A 21016-nucleotide genomic window follows, 5' to 3' on the forward strand; every position below is an offset into this window, starting at 1 on the left:
ATCTGACGAACAATCAGAAAAAAAAAATAATAATAATAATAACTGAAGAGTACTTTTTATTATTAATCTGATATATTTGAAATTAAAAAAAAGGATGGAGTGAAGGGAATGCAAATATACAAAATTTTTTATTTTTTATTTTTTATTTTTAAACTTATAAATGTGTTTTGATGGAGTATACAGTCTAATTGTATATTTTTTGTCCAATATTTTCAAGCAAGCAAACAATTTATGTAACAAGTTGATTTTCTTTCTGAATAGGCAAACAGGGTATATTGATATCAGACTTTATTTCATTCTCTTACAGAGAGTTACAGAGAATCCAAGACAGCAAATGACCCATGTAAAAGCCTAATTGTTGAAGCCTTGAGCTGCCATTAATACATGGAAAGAAGAGGATTAGGACAAACTTATAAAATCTGCGCTGTCTAGAATCTAGTAGATCTTGCATCACCTAGTCTCCAACTACGTACACAAACAGTAAACATAGCATAAAAGGCCATAGACATCACTGATTAGAATCTCCGTTCCAGCAACGGTGCCAGTATGACACTAGTTATGAGTTCTGCATTTCTCCATGGCCCTTGGGGCTGCACAAAACAGAAACAAGCATGAGTGATGATTTTCATATACTAATCACCATGAGGAAGACTTAAAGCTGAAAGAAGTGGATCTATAGATCAAGAAAAGTGAAGATGCTAGCCTCCCCACGGATTACGCCAAAAGGATCAAAACCATTAAAAGTTTTTATCTGCATTTGGATTCTACACACTTGGGTTGAAGGCCAAGAGGGCAGAGATAATAAGTTATGGATAGAATCATACTGGAGTAGATCCATTTGATGATGAAACAAGTTAGATGACTCGGAGAGTAATTAGTACAGTAAGAACATACCTAGGCCAATGGCCTCTGAACTCTTCATGATCCTTACCTTCTTACATGAGTTGGTGAACATCCTGGACCAACATGCAATCGGAAAATTAGGAAGATGAATTAGTATCCAGATCAAATCAGACTAATTAGATGCCACGAATAAATTGATAGATGCTCCACCTAAATTTAGGCAGGATCTATGGGGGCTCATGGTAACAAAGATTAAAGTGTCAGTGTCAGAGTTGCAATAAAGCGCCCTTCTTCCGGATCTATTAAACAAAAATGCTTGACAAACTATAACTCTTAGATTCTCACGCACTCGCATACTCTCTCCAGCTCTTGCCAAAACTCCTAAAATCAGCACATACAAATCAGCACCCGGGACAAGCAACTCCTATATGATTTATCATAAAAGGGAAAAAAAATCCTATATGAGCCACCTATTCTCACACTATGAAATTCATAAACTAAAGTTCCTCGTTACCTCATAAAGACACTTTCTTTACTCGTTATGTCTTGAATGTGCTTGTTCTCCTTAGAATATAATAAATCTAAGTTGTAAGTTACGCATAATTTATTTTATCCAACCTAGACTTCCCTCTAAGATTCAAACAGATATCTGCACGTATGAGTTGAGAAATCACACTTACTCCCAAGGAACATCACCAACTAGCATCCAGTCACCATCTTTGTCTTCATAGGTCAATACATATTCAGAACCATGCAGGAGATCCATCAACCGACTCTCACTCAACCCATCTTTGCTAGGAACTCCATGACCACCACATTGACCTGAATCAATTATTCAACAAAAGACCGACTTTAATCATTAATAAAAAAAAAAAGCAGTCTTAAAAGCCAAATCATCAGTCAGAGAGAGAGATGACAAGTATACTCATATATGACATGGTCATTATTGCATGAGCGACAAGTCTAAACATGCGCATGCACATTGATTGGTCTACAGAGGAAGAGATATGAGCTTACTTTTGCTTTGGTTTCTTCACATTATAGTAAAAAAAAATCAAGTAACATTCAATAATACTTCATATAAACCAACTACTTCCAGGTGAGGGAAACAAAATGTTAATGCGTGCTTAAATGTCGTGTGCTTGTGCAGTGCGGAAGTGAGCTAGCGAATGGAAGATAGAATTATATGGCAACTGATTTTACCAATTGTAAAGCAGCTGAACATCTTTTCGAGTGCAGACGAAAGTTCCATATAGCTTCCATAGGTTTTGAGATCAACTTTCCTCAAGTACGGAGCACCATCCATACCAACCTTAACATACAAACAATCAGATCCGAACTTGGTTTCTTTGTCACCGCCATTCTTTGGAGGGTGAGAAGCCAATGTATTTTTCCGGAAGGAACGAATTGGTGGCCATCCTACAACTTGTTCCCTGATTAAACAAGTAATAAAAATATGGTTTAGAGCTTATTGCACCAACTTTTGAAGTGATCCTCAACAGATTTTTAGTATCAAGAAATGAAATTAAAACTGTATAGTGAACTAACTAAAAGATTCATTTCCTCTCAGGGAAAAATCCATAAATAAATAAAACCAAGGAAACACAGTACAAAGAAAAAACATTTATTTTCTACTATATATAAGAATGATAGACATTTTTTTTAGTATCTTCGAAGGGTAATTTTCTCTCTTTCCAGTCATTTTATTAAAAGAAGTTTTGAAAAGCAAAATACAGATTGGAAAGTAGCCCTTTAGGCTTTAATAGTACACCATCATAACAAGCAAATATACAGAGAAGAAAGACATTAAAATTGCATAATCAGCAACTTCGAGAAGTTCAACTCTTGAATTAATTATAACAAAAGAGCTCGAAACTTTCAAAATAGAGAAGCTAAAGGATTTAAACAACAGTATACGCCAGAAATAAGAAAATCAAATAAACAGGAAAATCTAACAACCATACCTTCTGCCTTTAGCCTTTGCTGATCAAATGTAATTGAAATACAGACCATAACCTTTTATTACTTTTTTGATGTTTCACTTATTAAGAAAAAATCTCTCATCTATTTCTCCTTGTAAAACTTCCGATAGCCAGACATTATAGGAGGGGCACGTATGATTCTACCAAGACAGATGAGGAAATAAAAGCAAGAAAGAAGAAGCAAGAGATTAAACGAAGGACGACTGACTTTGAAACTAGAGCAACTCCATGGTCATTAGAACCAGAAACCTGCGGCTTCTTCTCTGTTTTTGGCTTTGGTGACTGGGGTAGGCTGTCTTCCGGAGTGGCAGTACCTAAACCCGTATCCGACTCAGAAACCAGTCTTCCACAACTAACCCCTCTTGGAGAGAACAAGCCACCGCCATTACCACTAGAAGCTTTGCCGAAATCAGACTCAGATTCAGCGAAAACCCAATTTCTGGAGCCACCATGAATCGCATCAGAGAAACCCCTCTTTGAACCTGACACAAATGGACTCTTGTTCAACCCTTGTGGATGAAGCAGCGAATCACCACTGTTATTCTTGTTAGTCTCTCTCTCAGGAGACTCGGACCCTGGTAAGCCGAGTCTCAACTCGGTAGCCTTCATGTTGAGGCCAGCAGGGATATTGTTCTCCATCGATAGGCCTATGTAATCATGCACTACTAATAACAGTAAAAGATCAAAACAAGTATGAAATGAACGAGGAAAAGATTAGAGAAGAGAAAGACTGACGATTTTTTAGTGCAACAAAAAACCCAATAGGTGTTTTGTTCAGAGAATAAAAGGAAATGAGGCTAGGCTTGATAATGAACAGCGAAGGTTCTTTCAGATATTGGGTTGGTTCTGTTTTGATGCGATTTGCTGTACAAAGTTATATAACCTTCTTCTCCTCTCTCTCTCTCACCCCCACTGCAACTTCTGTCACTGAAAAGTAGAAACTAAAATAATGCAGACGAGCAAATCCAAAAAGAGGGGGAAAATATAAATTTTTTTATTTTTATTAGGAATTTATGTGTGATTAAACTTTTTGTGGGCAACCACTCCGACAAACCACAAAATGTATTCTTGCAAACTTTACCATTTTGCCCTTGATTGTTTGAGTTTTATAGTTTTTACCCAACTTTCATAAACAATTGAAAGTTTTAGGCAAAAAAGTAGGTCCCAAATCTGCTAATATAAGCAATTTTTGGGGAGAAAGAAAAGGTGGAGAAAAAGGAGTCGGAGAAAATGATGGATCGATCTCGAAAACTTGACAAAATGTCTCGGACATTCAAGCAGAAACAGCAGGGACAACACTGCGAGCGATCATAAAGAAGAATTGGTGAGAGATATTGTTTGGCCGATTTGCTGTTTGGATTCCAGGAAAAATAAAATAGAAAGTGAAGTTGCGACAGCAAGAAAACAAAAAAATGGGTGTATCCCTAAAAGCGAGCGAGTTTTAAGAAACCTGACAGAACAACCCAACAATGTTAAAAGAGAGAAATAGACTCAGATGATCGCAGTAGAAGATGAGTGGGCATGGACATGTATGATACAGAACTGACAGAATAGCCCATCTGAGTTCGATCACCTTCTTCGATTGCTGGATTTCGATATTAATTTTATTTTCTTTCTCCAATCCAAATTATCTATTATTGTTTTTTTATCTTGAAGTTCCCAACTTGCCCATCGCATCCGCGCGGTGCATGAAGTATGAACAGTCGACGCAAATTGGTGCATGGGTTGTTGGGGGACAAACGGCGTCGTTTTTAGGAAATGAAAGAAACGAATGAAACTGAACATGTCAGACCATCGCAATTACACAATTGCCCCTCAAGACACAACACTGACAGTTCATTTAATTTGTTCATGTTTAATTGTCCCAAATAACTTCCGTTTCTGAATGTTTAATGCTCAATTCTAACCAACCCCGAAAATCATGAGTAGCTCAGATGACATTCCTATGTATAGTATCTTATAGAAGTCTCGAGTTCGAGTCTTCTCAATCCCAACCCCAATCCCCTTCCCGTGTATTTTAAAAAAAAATTCTAAACCAACCCCAATGGATTGCCTAAAATGCACTAATTGCGTAATTTGAAAATAAGGTAAAAACCAACCTCAACTTGCAAATTTGAGGAAATATGATACATTCATATTGACCGGGTCAGTGGGGTCCGGTCACAACGTAAAAGCGGGTACCGAGTACAGAGTACTGACCTGGTGACAAGTGAGCTTCAGCTTTATTAATTCTTGGGGATCCTTGATGGCCTTAACCCACTCTCGCTTTCATTGGCCAAATAAGCAGACTTTCCACATACTTTGCCTTATACATCACTGGCATAGTCAACATTTTCATCATGCAACATATATTCATTTCCTGAAAGAAAGAGAAAGAACATGAGCATATTTCAGAATATTTCAGATCCCACATCCATTTTTTTATGGCCGGGTATAATTAGAAAACGTACACATAATCATGATCAGGAGTTTTGCAGTTCATTACAACAAAAAAAAACAGAGGGAAAAATGTAAAAGCAGTAATTAGAAGCGTAAATGATGCAACAAAAAGTCTAAGAATTGAACTTGCACACATTGACAAGCTTATTAGGATTTAGGAGGAGGAATTATCATGAACAGAGTTGTTCATAGAATCTAGCAATAGAGAGAGTCCACTCGCATCATCAGTGTTTCAGTGTTCCTAGAGAAGAGATTGGTCACTCTCACTCCACTACACTTCAGTGTTTGGCAAACCTCAACTATCCTAATCATTTCTTTGCTGGTGATGGTGGGTCCTTCCTTCCCTGCAATTTTTCTTGTAGTGATCCATTGTGTTTAACAGGTTAATGAGGATAAGCACCCCCACCAACTAATTGATCAAACAGGGTAATGGTGGTCACAGTCATAGCTTCATTCAAGTTACAAGTTTAAAAGGCCTTTGGCCTCCCTAAAAAGTTACACCAGCACACAATCTTTCTGCACGTTTTAGTTTACTCGTGTAATCCAGTTCACAAATACTGAAGATAATTCTTGTGAAAATGTTCACTAATTGCAAGGGAGAAACTTAGAGGTCCACAAACAATGGCATCACTTGGTACAGCACACAAAGGGAAACCCAATAGGATCTCACACAGAATGTAAAGTGGGTAGTCATCATCACAGCTGAAGACTTTCAGGTAAGAGAGAAAGGAGACAGCATGAATCTTCAATACAGCATACCCTGACCCCATGCAAGATTTTACAAGGATTCTCTTTTAAATTTTTATTCCCAAACAAGCCATCATAGCCCTGTACGAACAATAGAAAAATTAGCCACACTAAGAGACCCCGCCTACAGCCATACAAGATTTTGCTATTTCGAAGATGCTTCTCACTGAAATCTAAAGTAAATAAACCCATAACCACACAAAGTAGTTCAATCATTTTCCTATATTTGTACGATAAAGGAACAGAAGATAATCTGGTTTCCATCTTCATCTGGAACACACGAGTTTTAAATTTTGTACAGTTCATAAAGGTAAACTTTTCTGACAGTGTTGGACAATCTTGATAATCAAAACAATGGTGCCAACAAAAAGAAATCTGAAAAACCCAGGAATTGAATGAATCACAGTGATACATGGAGCGTATCACTGTCAAAACACCATCAGAAACTAGCTACTTTGTAATTACATTGCCTTCCCGACAATCACAAACAAGATGTAAAGAAATTACATATCAATATAAAGAGTGTTTTCAGAATCCAGCAAGCAACAAAAAATCTCCATAACTACATTCACTGCTGAAGGATTGCTGGAATGTTATAAATGACAAAATTTACCTATTCCAAAGAATTATTTGGACATGTATGCATGCCAACCACAGATTCACCCAGTATTAATGCTTTCAAATTGAAAAACCAGAGAACAAACAAATATTCATGGGTTTCAAAGCAACTTTTTACATATTACCTGATGCCATAAGGTCATCCCTTAACTTATTCCAAAAATTAAAACTGCATACTCCAGTCAAAAATATTAGCCATTATAACCTAACTTTTACCACAGTTAGCTACAAACAGAGAGTGCCAACGAGATTTTTTACTGTAGCAAACAAGAAACTTGGATATGAAGACTAACATGATAATTATAACAAATTTCTGGGAGCATATTATGATCACATGACATATTATGTGGCATCCTCTCTCCCTCTCTAAATCTCCATGTATATACTTAGATTGGGGTGAGATTTTCCCTTTTTGTCTCTAGTAAGGGAGTTTAAAAGGAAGATTTTGATCTAGGCAGTTGAGTTTGCCTTGTTGTCAACTTTGATTCTCTGTTAGATTTTATGCTCATTCCACCAACTAGATGTTGACTCTAAACAAAAAAAAAAAGGCAAGATTTGAGATGCAAAGAGCTTTTTCACAAACGTATATCAGAGTTGCCAATAATCCTTTCGAAATATGTTTGTGAGATTGCTAATGAAATTCTAAATAATTGTTTTGCTTTGTGCTTATTGGTCTGTCACTGTTCCTCAAACAATGAGATAAAGTAATATACCTTTTTTTCCTGTGTTTGTCACAAAATTTAACCTATTACATTCTTAAAACTTCTTAAGTTTAGAATCTATAGGCTATAGAAAACACCTTTTAATTAGATCATTCCACCGGATAAGTTATTGCTTGATCAAAACCACACAGTTCTAACTTCTAAGCCAAAATCATTTAATAATACCAAAAGTAGAAAGAAATGCATTTGGCCCAGTTCGACTAGTACTAGTAGCAGTATGCACCACGGCATCAATTGACCACGGAGAGGTCAACCACTGTGGGAGGTTAGAATGTTAGATGCAAGCAACTTTAAAAGAGAAAATAAAATGTATTAGTCATGACGAATAGAGCTTTGAAATAGTATGTATTTGTTAGTTTCATGTACGAGAGATTAAGTTTTCGTTAGATTGAGGTTTCATTAGATGAATAATGTCAAGTCATTACTGTTTATTAATTCACTGATGGAGTTACAAATTTGAGTTCATTGCCATGTTATCGAGATCAAGATTTATATCATACCATACTAAACTAAGTTTCTGGACTAAATTGAACATAGTCCTAGACCAACAATGTCACCGGGTCCCAAAAAAATACTAGTCTGTTATGTGATCTCTCTACCTTTCCCAACTTGATTCTTACCCTTCCCCACTTTATTGATAGCAAGGGAACGTGTGAGCAGCCCCTCAGGCCAGAACAATGGATCACTGGCACACTGTTGCCATGCCACGCCTAATATTAACTTATTACTGTAATAATGGCTCCGAAGCTTTAATGAAGACAAAAATTCAAGAATATTATTCCGAAAGAAGCCTGCATGCTTTATTGTACTATCACCATTCACCTACTTATACGAATGGGCCTCTTCATGTGAACTATTGGGAGTTAGGAAGCCTAATCCGATATCATGTACTAGCTATCAAGAGATGAATTTGTGGATACCTGTAGGCTGGAGTTGCCAGAAATTGGGTATGTTGAGAGCCAGTCTTGTAGCAACCAAGCAAACCTGCATCATTAGCATATTATCGTCACACGTCTTCCAGCTATGTTCAAGGAATATGACTGTTAAATGTTAATGATGTCTAATGCTCATTCGAATGTCAGAGACAAGATAGTTCAACATCTTTTCCTGCATAGCACTTGAGATGTGTTAGAAACAAAGGCTTCGAGACCTCTTAAATGCACTTTAATTGTCATAATTCTGAAAGAGAGACACAGGTACTCGTGAAACTTTCTTCATGAATCAACTTATCTGTTGGGAGGGCATACAATCAACTAAAATCACGTTTCCAACAAATATCCTACATAAGACATGACCTGTGAGATTAAATCCAAACACAACATAATGCATGTAACTGCGTGCAAAGAAAATGATAGATCAGAATCCATAAAAAGAAAGCATTTCAGCCACAAATTCTTAAGTCATAAACTTATAGATGATAAACTAAATAACCAGGCATGATTAATGCAAAATTTTGTACAAAAAAAAAGGAGCAGATCCAACCATAATTACTCAAAAAGAAAAGTAGATTGCTGCACCCTGTTCAAATGTTAGATTACACCAACCATCCTAATAAGTGTTAGTGGCAAGTGGCAACTATCATGGATTCAAGGATCAAAAACTGAGATGCTGATGTGACTTGAGGAGCTGTAGGAATACAAAAAATCAATATTCCCATCATAAAATCCATGAATGATATTCTACTTATATTGGAAGACTGTCCCATCTAATCATGCTAAAGATGGCAGCGTTTGCAAAGACTTGATATTCAAGAATGTAGTGGGTTTTGACTTAGCACATACAACATAGACATAATTAAATTGTCAACAAAACTGTTTTTTTTTTTAATGAAAGGATTCTTTTTAAGGTTATTCCCCCATTCTCTAAGCATCAAATTATTCACCAACACTTGTACTTCATTTTTCACTAAGCATAGATCCTAGTAGATATTGAATACAGTCCATTGCATGAGATACCTACGACAGGGGCATTTTGGTCAGGATCAAATCTTTAAAGCTTTATGCCTGCATTATAAAGATACCAAGTCCATGGTCTAAATATGACACACTCAGGTACATTGTAGCAAATCTACCACCATGCCAAGGCCCCCTCATTTTTAAAAGTTATTTTATCTCATTCTTCTGTTTTGATTGGTGAGTTTTCAAAGCCAAATCGAACAATATTGAATAATGACAAACAAAGCGGGCAAAATTTTTTATGTAGGGTTATATTTTCTGTTGTGTTATAGGGGGCATCAAATTCCATCTTAATTCCTCTGATGCTCACATGCTGACAAAGTGCTCTATATAATCAGAGAATGAAATAATTCATAAAAAGTAGTAAGAGTAAACTACTAATATACTTACTTCATAAAAATTGTAGAACTGCAAGCAAATGCAATCTCAATAGGACTTTCTTCTCCTGGAATAACAATAACTCTGTCACTTTAAGCTCTGTAGGCAAGCACAACAGCTCAACTTCACATTTGACTAAATAACTCAAGCTAATGACTCATCACAGATAGGAACCGAAGCAGGGGGAACCCTATTTCGAATAACACAACATCAAGTCATCAACAGCTACAGATACAGCAGTAGCTTACCACAATGTAAAGCTCAAGGACCTCCACGAGATATGGAGGATTCAAGAGTGACATTTCCACTGGACGGCCACAACCTACATCAACTTGTGCTCCTTGGAGCAAAATGCGTAACATCTAGAATAGAAATTCAAATACAAAAACTACTCCAACAACCAGAAGAAGTGGCTAAATTCCCTAATCCCCGCTAGTATCTGTAAATGAAGATAACTACTCATAAAAATCAGTACGTTCGTGCGTATTATTACCTTCTTCGCAATTTGAATCCAGCATTCCAGTCCACCGCCGCCAACGGAAACTCTGCGAACGCGTAACAGTCTGCGAGTGAGAGTCGAAAAGCTTCTCCATTAACCATGCCTTCCAGTTGCTCGATGTTATTGTGTTTTTTTAAAATTTCAGAAGGAGCGTAGAAGAAAGGGTTCCGTTTGGGGCTTAGGCCCAATTATGTATGGGCCAACAAGAATGGCCTCCGTTCTTGAATGAAACGGGCTTTAAGCCAGAGCTCACCAGATTGGATTGGGCCTATTACAGTGTCCAAACTTTCGAGGTCACGTCAGGTGTCGAACCCCTTTCTTTGAGTTAATCTTAATTAGTTGACTGAAATCATGGTGTTAAGTAGCTAAGACACGTGTCAAAAGAGTAGGACCAACTCGTTTATGTGCATCCAAAAATCGATTAGTACTTTTTTTTTCTAACCAACACGTGTCAAAAGAGTAGGACCAACTTGTTTATGTGCATCCAAAAATCAATTAGTACTTTGTTTTTTACGGGGAATCATATTATACAAATTTTTCCTTTTGACATTCAATATCGATTTAAATTCGAACCGTTAGACCCATACTCACATAATTTTCTCACTTGACGATATAGTAAGTTGAGCCAAAATCTAACGTTGTGGCTATGAGAATATAACTCCCAGTCATAATCAAACTCAAGACCTTCCAAATCCATACGTTTTGCCCCAAAAAGATTCATAATTAGACTATCATCTAAATGATTAAAAATGAATGATTAATACAATGTGGACACTAATTATTTTTGTCTTGAGTTTGACGTCACATGGTTCTCTCAATACTTAATTTAAAATTAAAAGAACCCCCCAACATGTTGATATTTGTTGATTTCTTTGGGCGGAGAGTGTTAATAAATGATTATCATCCATGGAGTCATAGAATCAACCCTCTTTTTCTAAGTAAGTTTGCTTAAAATAAAATGATAATTATGATTGCTTTAACACTTACATTAATAAGTATTGACATTAGTACATTTTATGGTCAAAGTAGCCCTCAAGTGCAAAAACCTACACTTTGTAAAAGTAATCATCTCTTTACTAAATTCATCACATCATGTTAATTTGTACTTAAAGATGGTGATAAAAACATTAGATAGTTAAATTAGAAGCTTGGACTTGAAGGTTTTTGTTGAATTATTACGCTATAGTTATAGCGTGATATAATTAGATACTAATAATTTTTTTTTATTTTTTTGAGAAGGGAATCCACCGTAAATATAGTTTATTGGAATTCACTCCAATGGTGAACACATGGATCACATGCAATGCTCGCAAACCACATTGGTCAATTAGGTGGACACACGAACCACATGTAATACTCACAAATCGTATGAATCGATTAAGTCTTAGACCGAAGATAAGTACTAAAATAACGTCAAATCGAGTAAGAATATGGGTGTTAGAACATGCGGCATCTCATACATATATGCTTAAAAGTTCAAACATCTAATTTAACCATATGAATGAACGATTTTTTTTTTTTTAATTTGTTGCCTATGACTTTTGGGTAAGAACTAAGAAATGGTGATGATGTCAAACGTGTCATAATTACTTGAAAATAAAATTTACTAGAGCGTGTATACACATTTGTTAGTGTTTTAGATAAATGATTAGAGTTTGACAAAGTTGGACGAATAGAGATAGGGATAGGGATAGGTATTGAAACATATCTCAACTACCTAAATAAAGAGGTCAACAACATTTCTACTTGCTGCTTACATATATACATACATATATATATATATATACATACATATATATATATATATTATTTTCAATCCCATCATGTCGTGTTAGGTAAGAATGACCATCACTCTCACATGAGCGTGCTACACACGACTTATCCATTTAATGTTTTTGCTTCATAGAAAGATTTAAAAAAAAAGATTCTTGTTTTAATTTAATTGATAATTCGTATTTATAGTTAAATTTTGTACAATATTAAAAGTAACAAATTTTAATATTGACTAAGCATTTGAAGATACGAGGCATTCCTCACAACGTACACAATTTTAAAGATTTTTTGGAGAGAAAAAAGAGGAAGAAGAAGCTACTGATTGGCTTATGTCATAGGTGATGTGAGCATGACGTTTTTTATAAACAACAATAAAAAAAAAAGCAAATACTGTAAAATAAATAAATAAATATTCGGGAAAAAATAAGAGAAGACGAATAATTGCATGGTGGGCCAAACGTTGATTACGGGAGAGTAAAATAAAATAAAGAGGGTCATGGGCCCCCACGATTGGGACCACGCAACTATCAAATAGCACTACAGTCCAAAAACATAAAATGAAAGGGATCCACCGCCCCTCTGACCTATCTCTCATAAGGTCAATCTCTACTCTCCCTTTAAAAAATAAATATAAAAAGTCGATAATTCTAAATATTATTTTTCATGCTCTTAAGGCAGTGTTTGTTTAGTTGAAATGGTGAAGAGGTTTCTGGTTTTAGGTGAAACTTAACTGGTGATGATGGACAGAATTGTTTTTGGGGTTAGACTGATTTTACTTGGAAACATTAATTTTGTACTAATTTATGTTTTAATTTCATAAACCACATTTAGGGATATCAATTGACTTTTGACTTGACTCCTAATTAGACCTTCTTTCTTTTTTTTAGTAATGTTAAACACATCCAACTACCCACTAGACAACTGATTGATAAACACATGACCGTATGGAAGACCCTACAATCTCCATGGACCAGATAAAATATGGGTTGAGACTCAATGTAGGAGATAACGTAAGACGACATTAGCACACGTTGGACTGAGTAATTGTCCATCTCGCAAATTGCGACAATGAAAATACCTATGAGACTCGAACTCACGACCTCCCGCCATTCGTTGAGAGCTACCGCAATCAAGTTCGTCATCTCAACCAACGACCCGTTTTTCTCCTAATGAGACCTCCTACCCATGTAGAGAGAAAATTTCAGTCCTCATCATATGGTCAGTTTCCACACTTCTTTTTACAAATACCACCAACCTTAGAAAATTGAGAGATCTATGCATTAGTCGTCAGAAACTTGACTGATCGAATAACTTGTCGATTTCATTAAGAAGACAAAATTAACATGATTATTTTTTAAAAAAATAATAATAAAGCATGATGTGAAGGTATTGGGATCAGTATTTTATGTTGGATTTAAGAAATTCGGATTATTTATTTCATAGGGAGAATGATTGATGGATTTGTTTAATATTTCTACTGGGATATGGCCTTTTGATTGTATGCTTATGTCATTCCTTTACATATTTTAATTAATTTGTGGAGAGCCTAGAAAGTGCAAACCATAATATATAATTTATTTGATCAATAAATATTAACATATAAAAACTTTTTTTTTTAACTAAATGAATAGCATAAAACATTGTACGTACTCTGGAAATTAATTTAACATATTTATCATCTCTTTGTCTGAATTCTAATTGAACTAGTATTACTTTTATATGGAAAATCTTGACGGAAGCATATATGCTGAAAGAAGCTAGCTCGTTCGCCTCTCTCTATCGAACGAGGAAGTATGAATGCATTTTGGTTCAATTAAATTTAGAAATTTAGATCATCATAATCTATCTCCAAGTATTTTGATAAATCGATGTAAATATAGAGGGTCGAACTTGGGTCTTCTCGCTTGAATGATTTCTTAGTAGCCAATTAGTCACCCTCGAGAGGTTAACACATGAAAGAAGGTTAGGGTTTTAAGAGTGCATAAATTAATAGCCGGTATTGGGATGGTCATAAAGAATTATTATATAAAATGAATTGATTTAGGAACACTAAGACATGTGACGAGGAATCCAATGATCAAGCATGAACAAGTTAGAACAAAAACACACTATGTTTTTTATGGTAATTAATATTCAAATAAATCAAACCAATTGGCCAAGTTCATCAATTTCAAAGCTGTCTCTTTCGTTGGAATTGATTGTGGATTAATTGGATGGTAAAGTATAATAATGGAGTAACTAAAATATTAATAAAACCGTAGCCCTCTAGTCATGCCATTTCAAAATAAAATGATTTGCTTGTAATATTAATTAATGATTTATATAATTATATACTAGCTTGAGCCCAATACGACGCCGTTTGGTATTGTAGTTTTTTGAATTTTTATAAGACCATAATATATTTATTCTCCAACGAATTTATTTGGCGTTACCTACAAATAAGCCTGACAAAGGACTAGAGAGACAAAACCTTAGACTAAGGTGGCTTTTTTCTGTTGAGTTAAATCTGTTGGCCTTGATTTCATTATTATATATAGATCAATATATTGTATAGGAATATCGATTTTGATTTATTTATTATTGTGTACACTAGCATTTGTGTGTATATATATTGTCTAAATGTGTAATGAATAAGCAAAACATGTAAAATTAATGGAGAGAGAGAGAGAGAAGAATACAGGGAGAAAGAATGTGAGGACAAGAGAAAGGTGTTTGGTTCTTGTTTGTTGTATATGTATACCTAAAATTAAATAAGGGAGAAGGCCTGCAGGGATGGTGCAAAGGGGATGATTCATTGGGATAAGACAGACATCCCATATTCTCCTCCCTTAAAGAAAACAATGTTATATATATATATATAGTGTTAGAGCTCGGGATTTAAGGGTTTCTTTGTTTGTTTCTAACATCAAAATGCGAAGTTCAGGGAATGTTTGTCTTGGAATAATTAATAAAATAAATCACTCGATTTTGCCAAGACAGAACAAGTTCTGCTCTTAATTAAAATTTTCATTAATTAACTTATATCTTATTCATTTTTTTGAAAAAAATATTTTTTGTAAAAAACGTTCTTAGAAATTTCAACTAGCTAGTTTAGATTGATACGGTAGGCCATAATGAAAAACATAATTAAGGATAATATATCATCAACCGTTTGGAAAATTTTTTGAGTTTATTACAAATATTTTTGATGCATGGTAACTTTTTTTGATAAGTCTCTAGTTGATGGTAAACTTATCAAGTAATTTGGGACATTCCAAGTCAATTGTTTGTTACTTTAGAAATTCACCAAAATTTGGAGATTTAATGCCCTAATTAAAGTGGTAATGATGGTCCATTTTCACCCGCCAAGAAATATGTGTTTAATTTCAGTCTCACTTCCCTTACCTTGCAAAGATAACCTATGGATTGCAAATTTTACTAAATTAATTTCGGGATAAATTAAATAACCACATGATAGAGTACGGTTGAAAAATGAAATGATAAGTGGAGTCTGTTAGTTTGGATCTCACTTGTTTACAAAAACAACCCAGATTCTCTAATTTGCATCTTAATTAAGTACACTAGATGTGTATATATATATATCGCTAGTATTTGGTGAGTGCATGCATGTCCCAAACAAATGACGGAAAGCATAAAGTGATAGAAAATTAAAAAAAAAATGATGAGTATAGGGAAATGGTAATCATTCACTTGTTGAAGTTAGGGGGATATCTCCAAACCCTAGATTTTGACCTCTCGCAAAGTGTAGAGTGTGCCCTCTCACGGGCCACACATTCACATGTATTATGCACATATGTAATGTTTATATATATATATATATAGGTAATCATCCTTACGTAGTTTGTCCGCAACATTACCGGTTCATTTTGTTTAGGTCGGTGGATTTTCAGGCTAATTTATTTGGTGCATATATTAATGTCAAAAGCAGAAGAAAACAAAGCAAAAATATGATGTAAGAACAGCAGGGCATGCGCCTGAGTGATGGGACTATAGATATATATACACAAGTGAGAAAAAAGTAAAAATAAAAGCACAAAGAGAGAGAGAAGAAAAGATTTTCATTTTTTAGGGAAATATTATGCCTATATATATTGGTTTGCATTAATAAGGAAATAAGAACAATTCTAGCTAGCTAGTTAGCTGATAAATTGAACACATTTTAATTTATATTGATGCTCAACTAAATCAGTACAAAAGATGATAATTAACTAATCACCATCCAGCAATAATTGTCAACAATATATAAATATGACGCATATTACAGCAAAAACCGTATATATGTTAATTTATATACTTTATTTAATCGAGAACGACCCAACCTAACATGTCCTTTAAACAGTTGAGTGGAATTATGACCATCAAGTCAGTGTGCACCACTCTAATGATAGTTAAGATTGGACCGAACCCATGCATGGACAGGACAAGCCCACGATGCAAGTACCACTAGGAAAATACCCTAGAGAGTTTCGAATGCTTGCATATACAGAATGTCTAATAGCGAGATAACCAATTGGACTATCATCCGTAGTAGTAATATATACACACACACATTGTAGGAATAAAATTAAGGAACATGATTCTAACAACAAAGATCATGAAACAATCTTCATAGTGTATTTTGGCTAATTCAGATGTAAGAATGGAAGGGTCTATTTCCACACATACCAAGGACACATGGCTCCACTCTCCAGTGAGCATTATATTTTAAAAATAATGACAATAGGTCCTGCCTTTTTTTCTGCCCCACTTTAAGATAAAGCAAAAGCAGAGAAAAAGCAAAGGATTTAAAAAAAAAAGAAAAAAAAAGAAAAAAAAGAAAAGAAAGCAAAACAATAATAATAAAGAAAGAAGAGGAAAGAAACTAAGAAAGAAACCTCCATGATTTAAATTCTCTCAACAACATGACCTGGGTTTCCTCCACTTCATCCCTACAAACACTTGGTTGGTAGAGAGTTCCATTAATTAGATATATATATATAGCTAGAGACATGAACCAAGGTGTGTTGCAGCAGACTTCACCAGTGCAACAAATGAATATGGCTGCTGCAGCTGCAGGAGGAAACCCTAACTTGTGGAGCATGAGGCCACCAACTCCACAAACACCTCCTTATAATTTTGCCCCTCCTCCTCCTCCAACTCATCCTAATCTCTTCCCCTCTTCACTACTACTTCCAATCAATCCTTCTTGGCTTGATCATCATCAACAACTTCCTGAGTCTTGGAGTCAACTACTCTTGTACATCTCTCTTACCTTTTCTTTTAGTACTTTTACTTCATGGTTTGATTAATTTTGAACTAATTGATGTGAGTGGTGGTGATGAATCTAATTAGGGGAGGAGGAGGTGCTGAAGAAGATAAGGCAAGTTTGAATCATTTTCAAGCTAATCATAAGAAATGTTTGGAGATTTGGGAGGAGGACCAAGACCTTTTACATAAGGTCTCCAGTGGTTTTGTTGATGTGAAACAAGAAATCTATGGCCATGCAAATCATCATCATCATCAAGATTTTCAAGCGATGACAAAACCTAGTAATTGGTCTCCTCATCAAGTAGTGATGCCTGTTTCACCTCCCAAGTCATGTGTTACAACTAATTTCACCTCTTCTGCAACTAATAACATGTTGGATTTTTCAAGTCAGAAGTCCGATGGATGCCATCCGCCGCCACCGGATCGATCTTCTTCTGAGGTGAGAGACCGAACTTGGAATAGTAATTTATGATAAGACTAATTGTCAGAAATCTCAGTTCACTCATATTAACGATATATATTATACCGTTTTGGATTTACCATTTTCTATGAATACATCGCGTCCGCACGGCCTTAATTATATAGAATTTTTACATACAAGTCTTGATACTAATTGTGAAATAACTTTGTACTGAATTCAAATAATGATCATAAATTTAATTTGTTTTCATTTTTTTTTTGGGTTTAACTTTACTAATTCTGTTTTCTTCTTTCAGTGTAACAGCACTAGTGCAACAGGTGGGGCAGCCAAGAAAGCTAGGGTTCAACCTTCTTCAATCCAATCACCATTAAAGGTATTATATTGTTTGTACACACTGGACATCGTGAACCTCTCATTGTTCAAAGCATATAAATCACAAATATCTCCAAAGAGAATGATAGTGAACAATATTGTCTTTTTTATTTGTCCATTTCTCCAACCCTAGTGATTCTCTTTTCATCAATAATAGAGCAAAAAACGTGCAATTTGAGAAAATAAATTATATATATAATTATTCCCAAATAAATTTCTAAATATATATTATTGATTCCTGCTCTAATTGACATCAATAACCAATTTTTGATTTTTTTTTCAGGTACGAAAAGAAAAATTAGGGAATAGAATCACAGCTCTTCACCAACTAGTTTCTCCATTTGGAAAGGTAGGTACAATACTCTTATAAAATATATAGAAAATTTGTGTTTTTGCTTAATCATCGAAATAAAAACTTCATTTCTTTACATATGTGTGCATCAGAAATTCTACCATGTGAATTAAAATTAAAAGTGTGAACCAACTTTGTGAACACGAATCAAATGGTTGTAATAAAACATAACAAAAGTGGGAGCCACACATTTGTTGTGAGACCCGCCGTATCTATGATTGAAAAACAAGTTCACATTGATAATATATATATATTATAGAGGAATTATCACATAAAAGTTTAATATAAGGGTGTAAAATAAGGATATATATTTACACCATTGATTTGAAAGTTGTGGGACCCAAACAGTGAAACTCACTTGTCATCTCATTCATCCAAACCATTAAAAAATAACCCTTATTTTACACCCTTACATTAGACTCTTCTGTGAGAATTCCTCTATATTATATATATATACATAGTCCCACTATATATAAAAGCTTTAGGAGTAAATGGTTTTCCTTTTAAGAGACTTTAAATTATTTATTTCAAGAAGGAAAGAAAAAGGACTTATTGGAGAGTTGTGTGTGGGTGGGTTATTTATTTTGCAGACTGATACAGCCTCTGTATTGTTAGAAGCTATTGGATATATTACATTCCTTCAGAGTCAAATTGAGGTGATGATACTAATTTCTTTTATTAATTTATTTATTTTGCAAATTAACAAGCATGAACTATGTATATATATATATATATATATATATGCGGTACACACTGTGACATCTCAAAATATTCTCCTTCTAACATTCCTTTCTTTATAGAGTATCAAAGTCCTCAAAAAATATTCCATTCTCTCTCCATTTCAGGCTCTCAGCTTACCGTACTGGGGTAGTTCATCTGGAAATAACAATAATAATATGAGACACCACCACCAACAACAATACTCTGTAAGAATTTGAATATTTAATCCCAATCTCTCTCTTATCTCTCTCTTGCCTCTGTGTGTATATAATTATATATACATATGTTTCTGTATGAATGTGAATGAGCACATGATTAATAATAAAGATTACTGAATGTTAATATGATCTCTTGGTAGGTACAAGGGGAAAGGAATTGTATATTTCCTGAAGACCCTGGTCAGGTATGTGTGTATATATATATATATATGTACATAATTAATTTGAATCAAAGCTCGATCTAGCTAATATGAATTTCACAAATAAATTTGGTTTCCAATTCAATTCAATGCTGATGTTGTCGTGTGATGGTATTTCTTTGTCTAGCTGTTGAATGACAGCTGCATGAAGAGGAAACTAGGACCTGATCATGAACAGGTATTTCTCGCCTAATTAATTAGTTTAGGGTTTAGGATTATTTCATCGTTATTTTCATCCATCCCTAGATCTAGAACGCCTTTGTTGATCGTTAATTCGGATCGATCGCTTAATTTCAGGATTGTATTAATGAAGAAGGTAAAAAGGACCTGAGGAGTAGAGGCCTGTGTTTGGTTCCTGTGTCATGCACACTTCAAGTTGGGAGTGACAATGGAGCAGACTATTGGGCTCCTGCCTTCGGCGGAGGATTTAGATAGACTGGAATTGAATTTCTGATCGCAGCGCGCACGATTACTTGATCATCGATCATCATCATGATTATGGAGCTTCATGAAATTAACGTTATAACATCATGAGCAGTCACTCTGCTAAAATTCAAAAGGCTGATTGCTCATGATGATATACAATTTACATACATTTACGTCGTGTGCATGCTGATGCTGATGCTAGTTAGCTAGTTATGGCTCTCTCTATGTGGTGGTGGACTTGAAATTAAAACTTTGCTTTAGCTTAATTAAACATTAATTAAGCATTAATTAAGCTAATTTATGTTTATGAATTTTGATTTTATTTGAAGTATATATATCGCAAGAGGTGGCTCAGTTAGCAATCGGCTGGGTTAGGCATCTGTGTAGAATATTCGATTCCAAGTTTCCAACTACAAGCATATTTTATTTTTTTAAAAAAAAGAAAGTATATATACCATATAGGAAGGTAGAGGTGGTTATGGGCTTATTTACTAAATAGGCCCAGCCTTCTGGACCATTATTTTAATGGACCTGACAAAATTAAAGAACTTAATATAGTACTTCCGGCAGCCCAGCCCATACGTAAAAACAAAGGGTAACAAGTGAGCCGACTCTATAATTAAGAAAAATATGAGCCCGACAGAAATGAAGAAGCCCAAGTTAATTGAGATGGGCCCAATGACAAACTACCTCTGCCACGGTGGCATCCCCTCTCTTCCCCCGTCCATATATGATGGGTCCCCTAATGAATCCATTTTGGCATTTTGAAAGAAACAATTGGACAAATGGAGGAACCTAAGCCAACGGTAACTCTACAGTGTGGACTTCGTCTGAGCGTCGTCCAGCCGGCCTAGGCGGCCACGAGTCCCCCCACTCCACTTCCGCCAAAATTCAAAGCCCCTAATTTTCAATTATACCCTTGCCCATTTTAATGGACCAACCAAATCAATAAATATTTTACATTTAGATTTCTTTTTTTTTTTTTTTACACTTACATGTGTGTTAAATGTAAGTGCAAGAAATGGACTAATTTAACAACAGCCGGGCGTGCTTCTAGCATATTGTATTTTGATTTCTTCTTAATGAAGTCCATTCTTTTAAAAA

The 21016-nt window shown here is 34.9% G+C and overlaps 2 protein-coding genes across 7 annotated transcripts; one reads left to right on the plus strand and one right to left on the minus strand.

The window, feature by feature from the left end:
- Nucleotides 1–245: 245 nt before the first annotated feature.
- On the minus strand, nt 246–10265 carry LOC119997945 (auxin-responsive protein IAA27-like). 6 transcript variants are annotated; one of them, XM_038845185.1, is made up of 10 exons: nt 9933–10265; nt 9697–9751; nt 8502–8630; nt 8272–8335; nt 5025–5184; nt 3034–3752; nt 2047–2276; nt 1524–1665; nt 895–956; nt 246–590 (listed from the first exon to the last, which is right to left on the minus strand). In XM_038845185.1, exons 6-10 carry the CDS (start codon nt 3462–3464, stop codon nt 553–555), a joined length of 903 nt encoding a protein of 300 aa, XP_038701113.1. In that variant the 5' UTR covers nt 3465–3752; nt 5025–5184; nt 8272–8335; nt 8502–8630; nt 9697–9751; nt 9933–10265; the 3' UTR covers nt 246–552. The 6 variants fall into 6 exon arrangements, with proteins under 6 accessions (XP_038701113.1, XP_038701111.1, XP_038701114.1 ...); XM_038845183.1 differs by having other exon boundaries at nt 8272–8630; nt 9933–10006; nt 10178–10223; XM_038845186.1 differs by lacking the exon at nt 8502–8630.
- Nucleotides 10266–16821: 6556 nt separating this feature from the next.
- On the plus strand, nt 16822–20243 carry LOC119996207 (transcription factor bHLH68-like). The gene is made up of 9 exons (XM_038842758.1): nt 16822–17192; nt 17288–17642; nt 17920–17997; nt 18280–18345; nt 18939–19004; nt 19194–19274; nt 19427–19471; nt 19614–19664; nt 19784–20243. Exons 1-9 carry the CDS (start codon nt 16945–16947, stop codon nt 19919–19921), a joined length of 1128 nt encoding a protein of 375 aa, XP_038698686.1. The 5' UTR covers nt 16822–16944; the 3' UTR covers nt 19922–20243.
- Nucleotides 20244–21016: the final 773 nt, after the last annotated feature.

Source organism: Tripterygium wilfordii, chromosome 4 (assembly GCF_013401445.1).
Source record: "Tripterygium wilfordii isolate XIE 37 chromosome 4, ASM1340144v1, whole genome shotgun sequence".
In the NCBI taxonomy this organism is placed as follows: Eukaryota; Viridiplantae; Streptophyta; class Magnoliopsida; order Celastrales; family Celastraceae; genus Tripterygium; species Tripterygium wilfordii.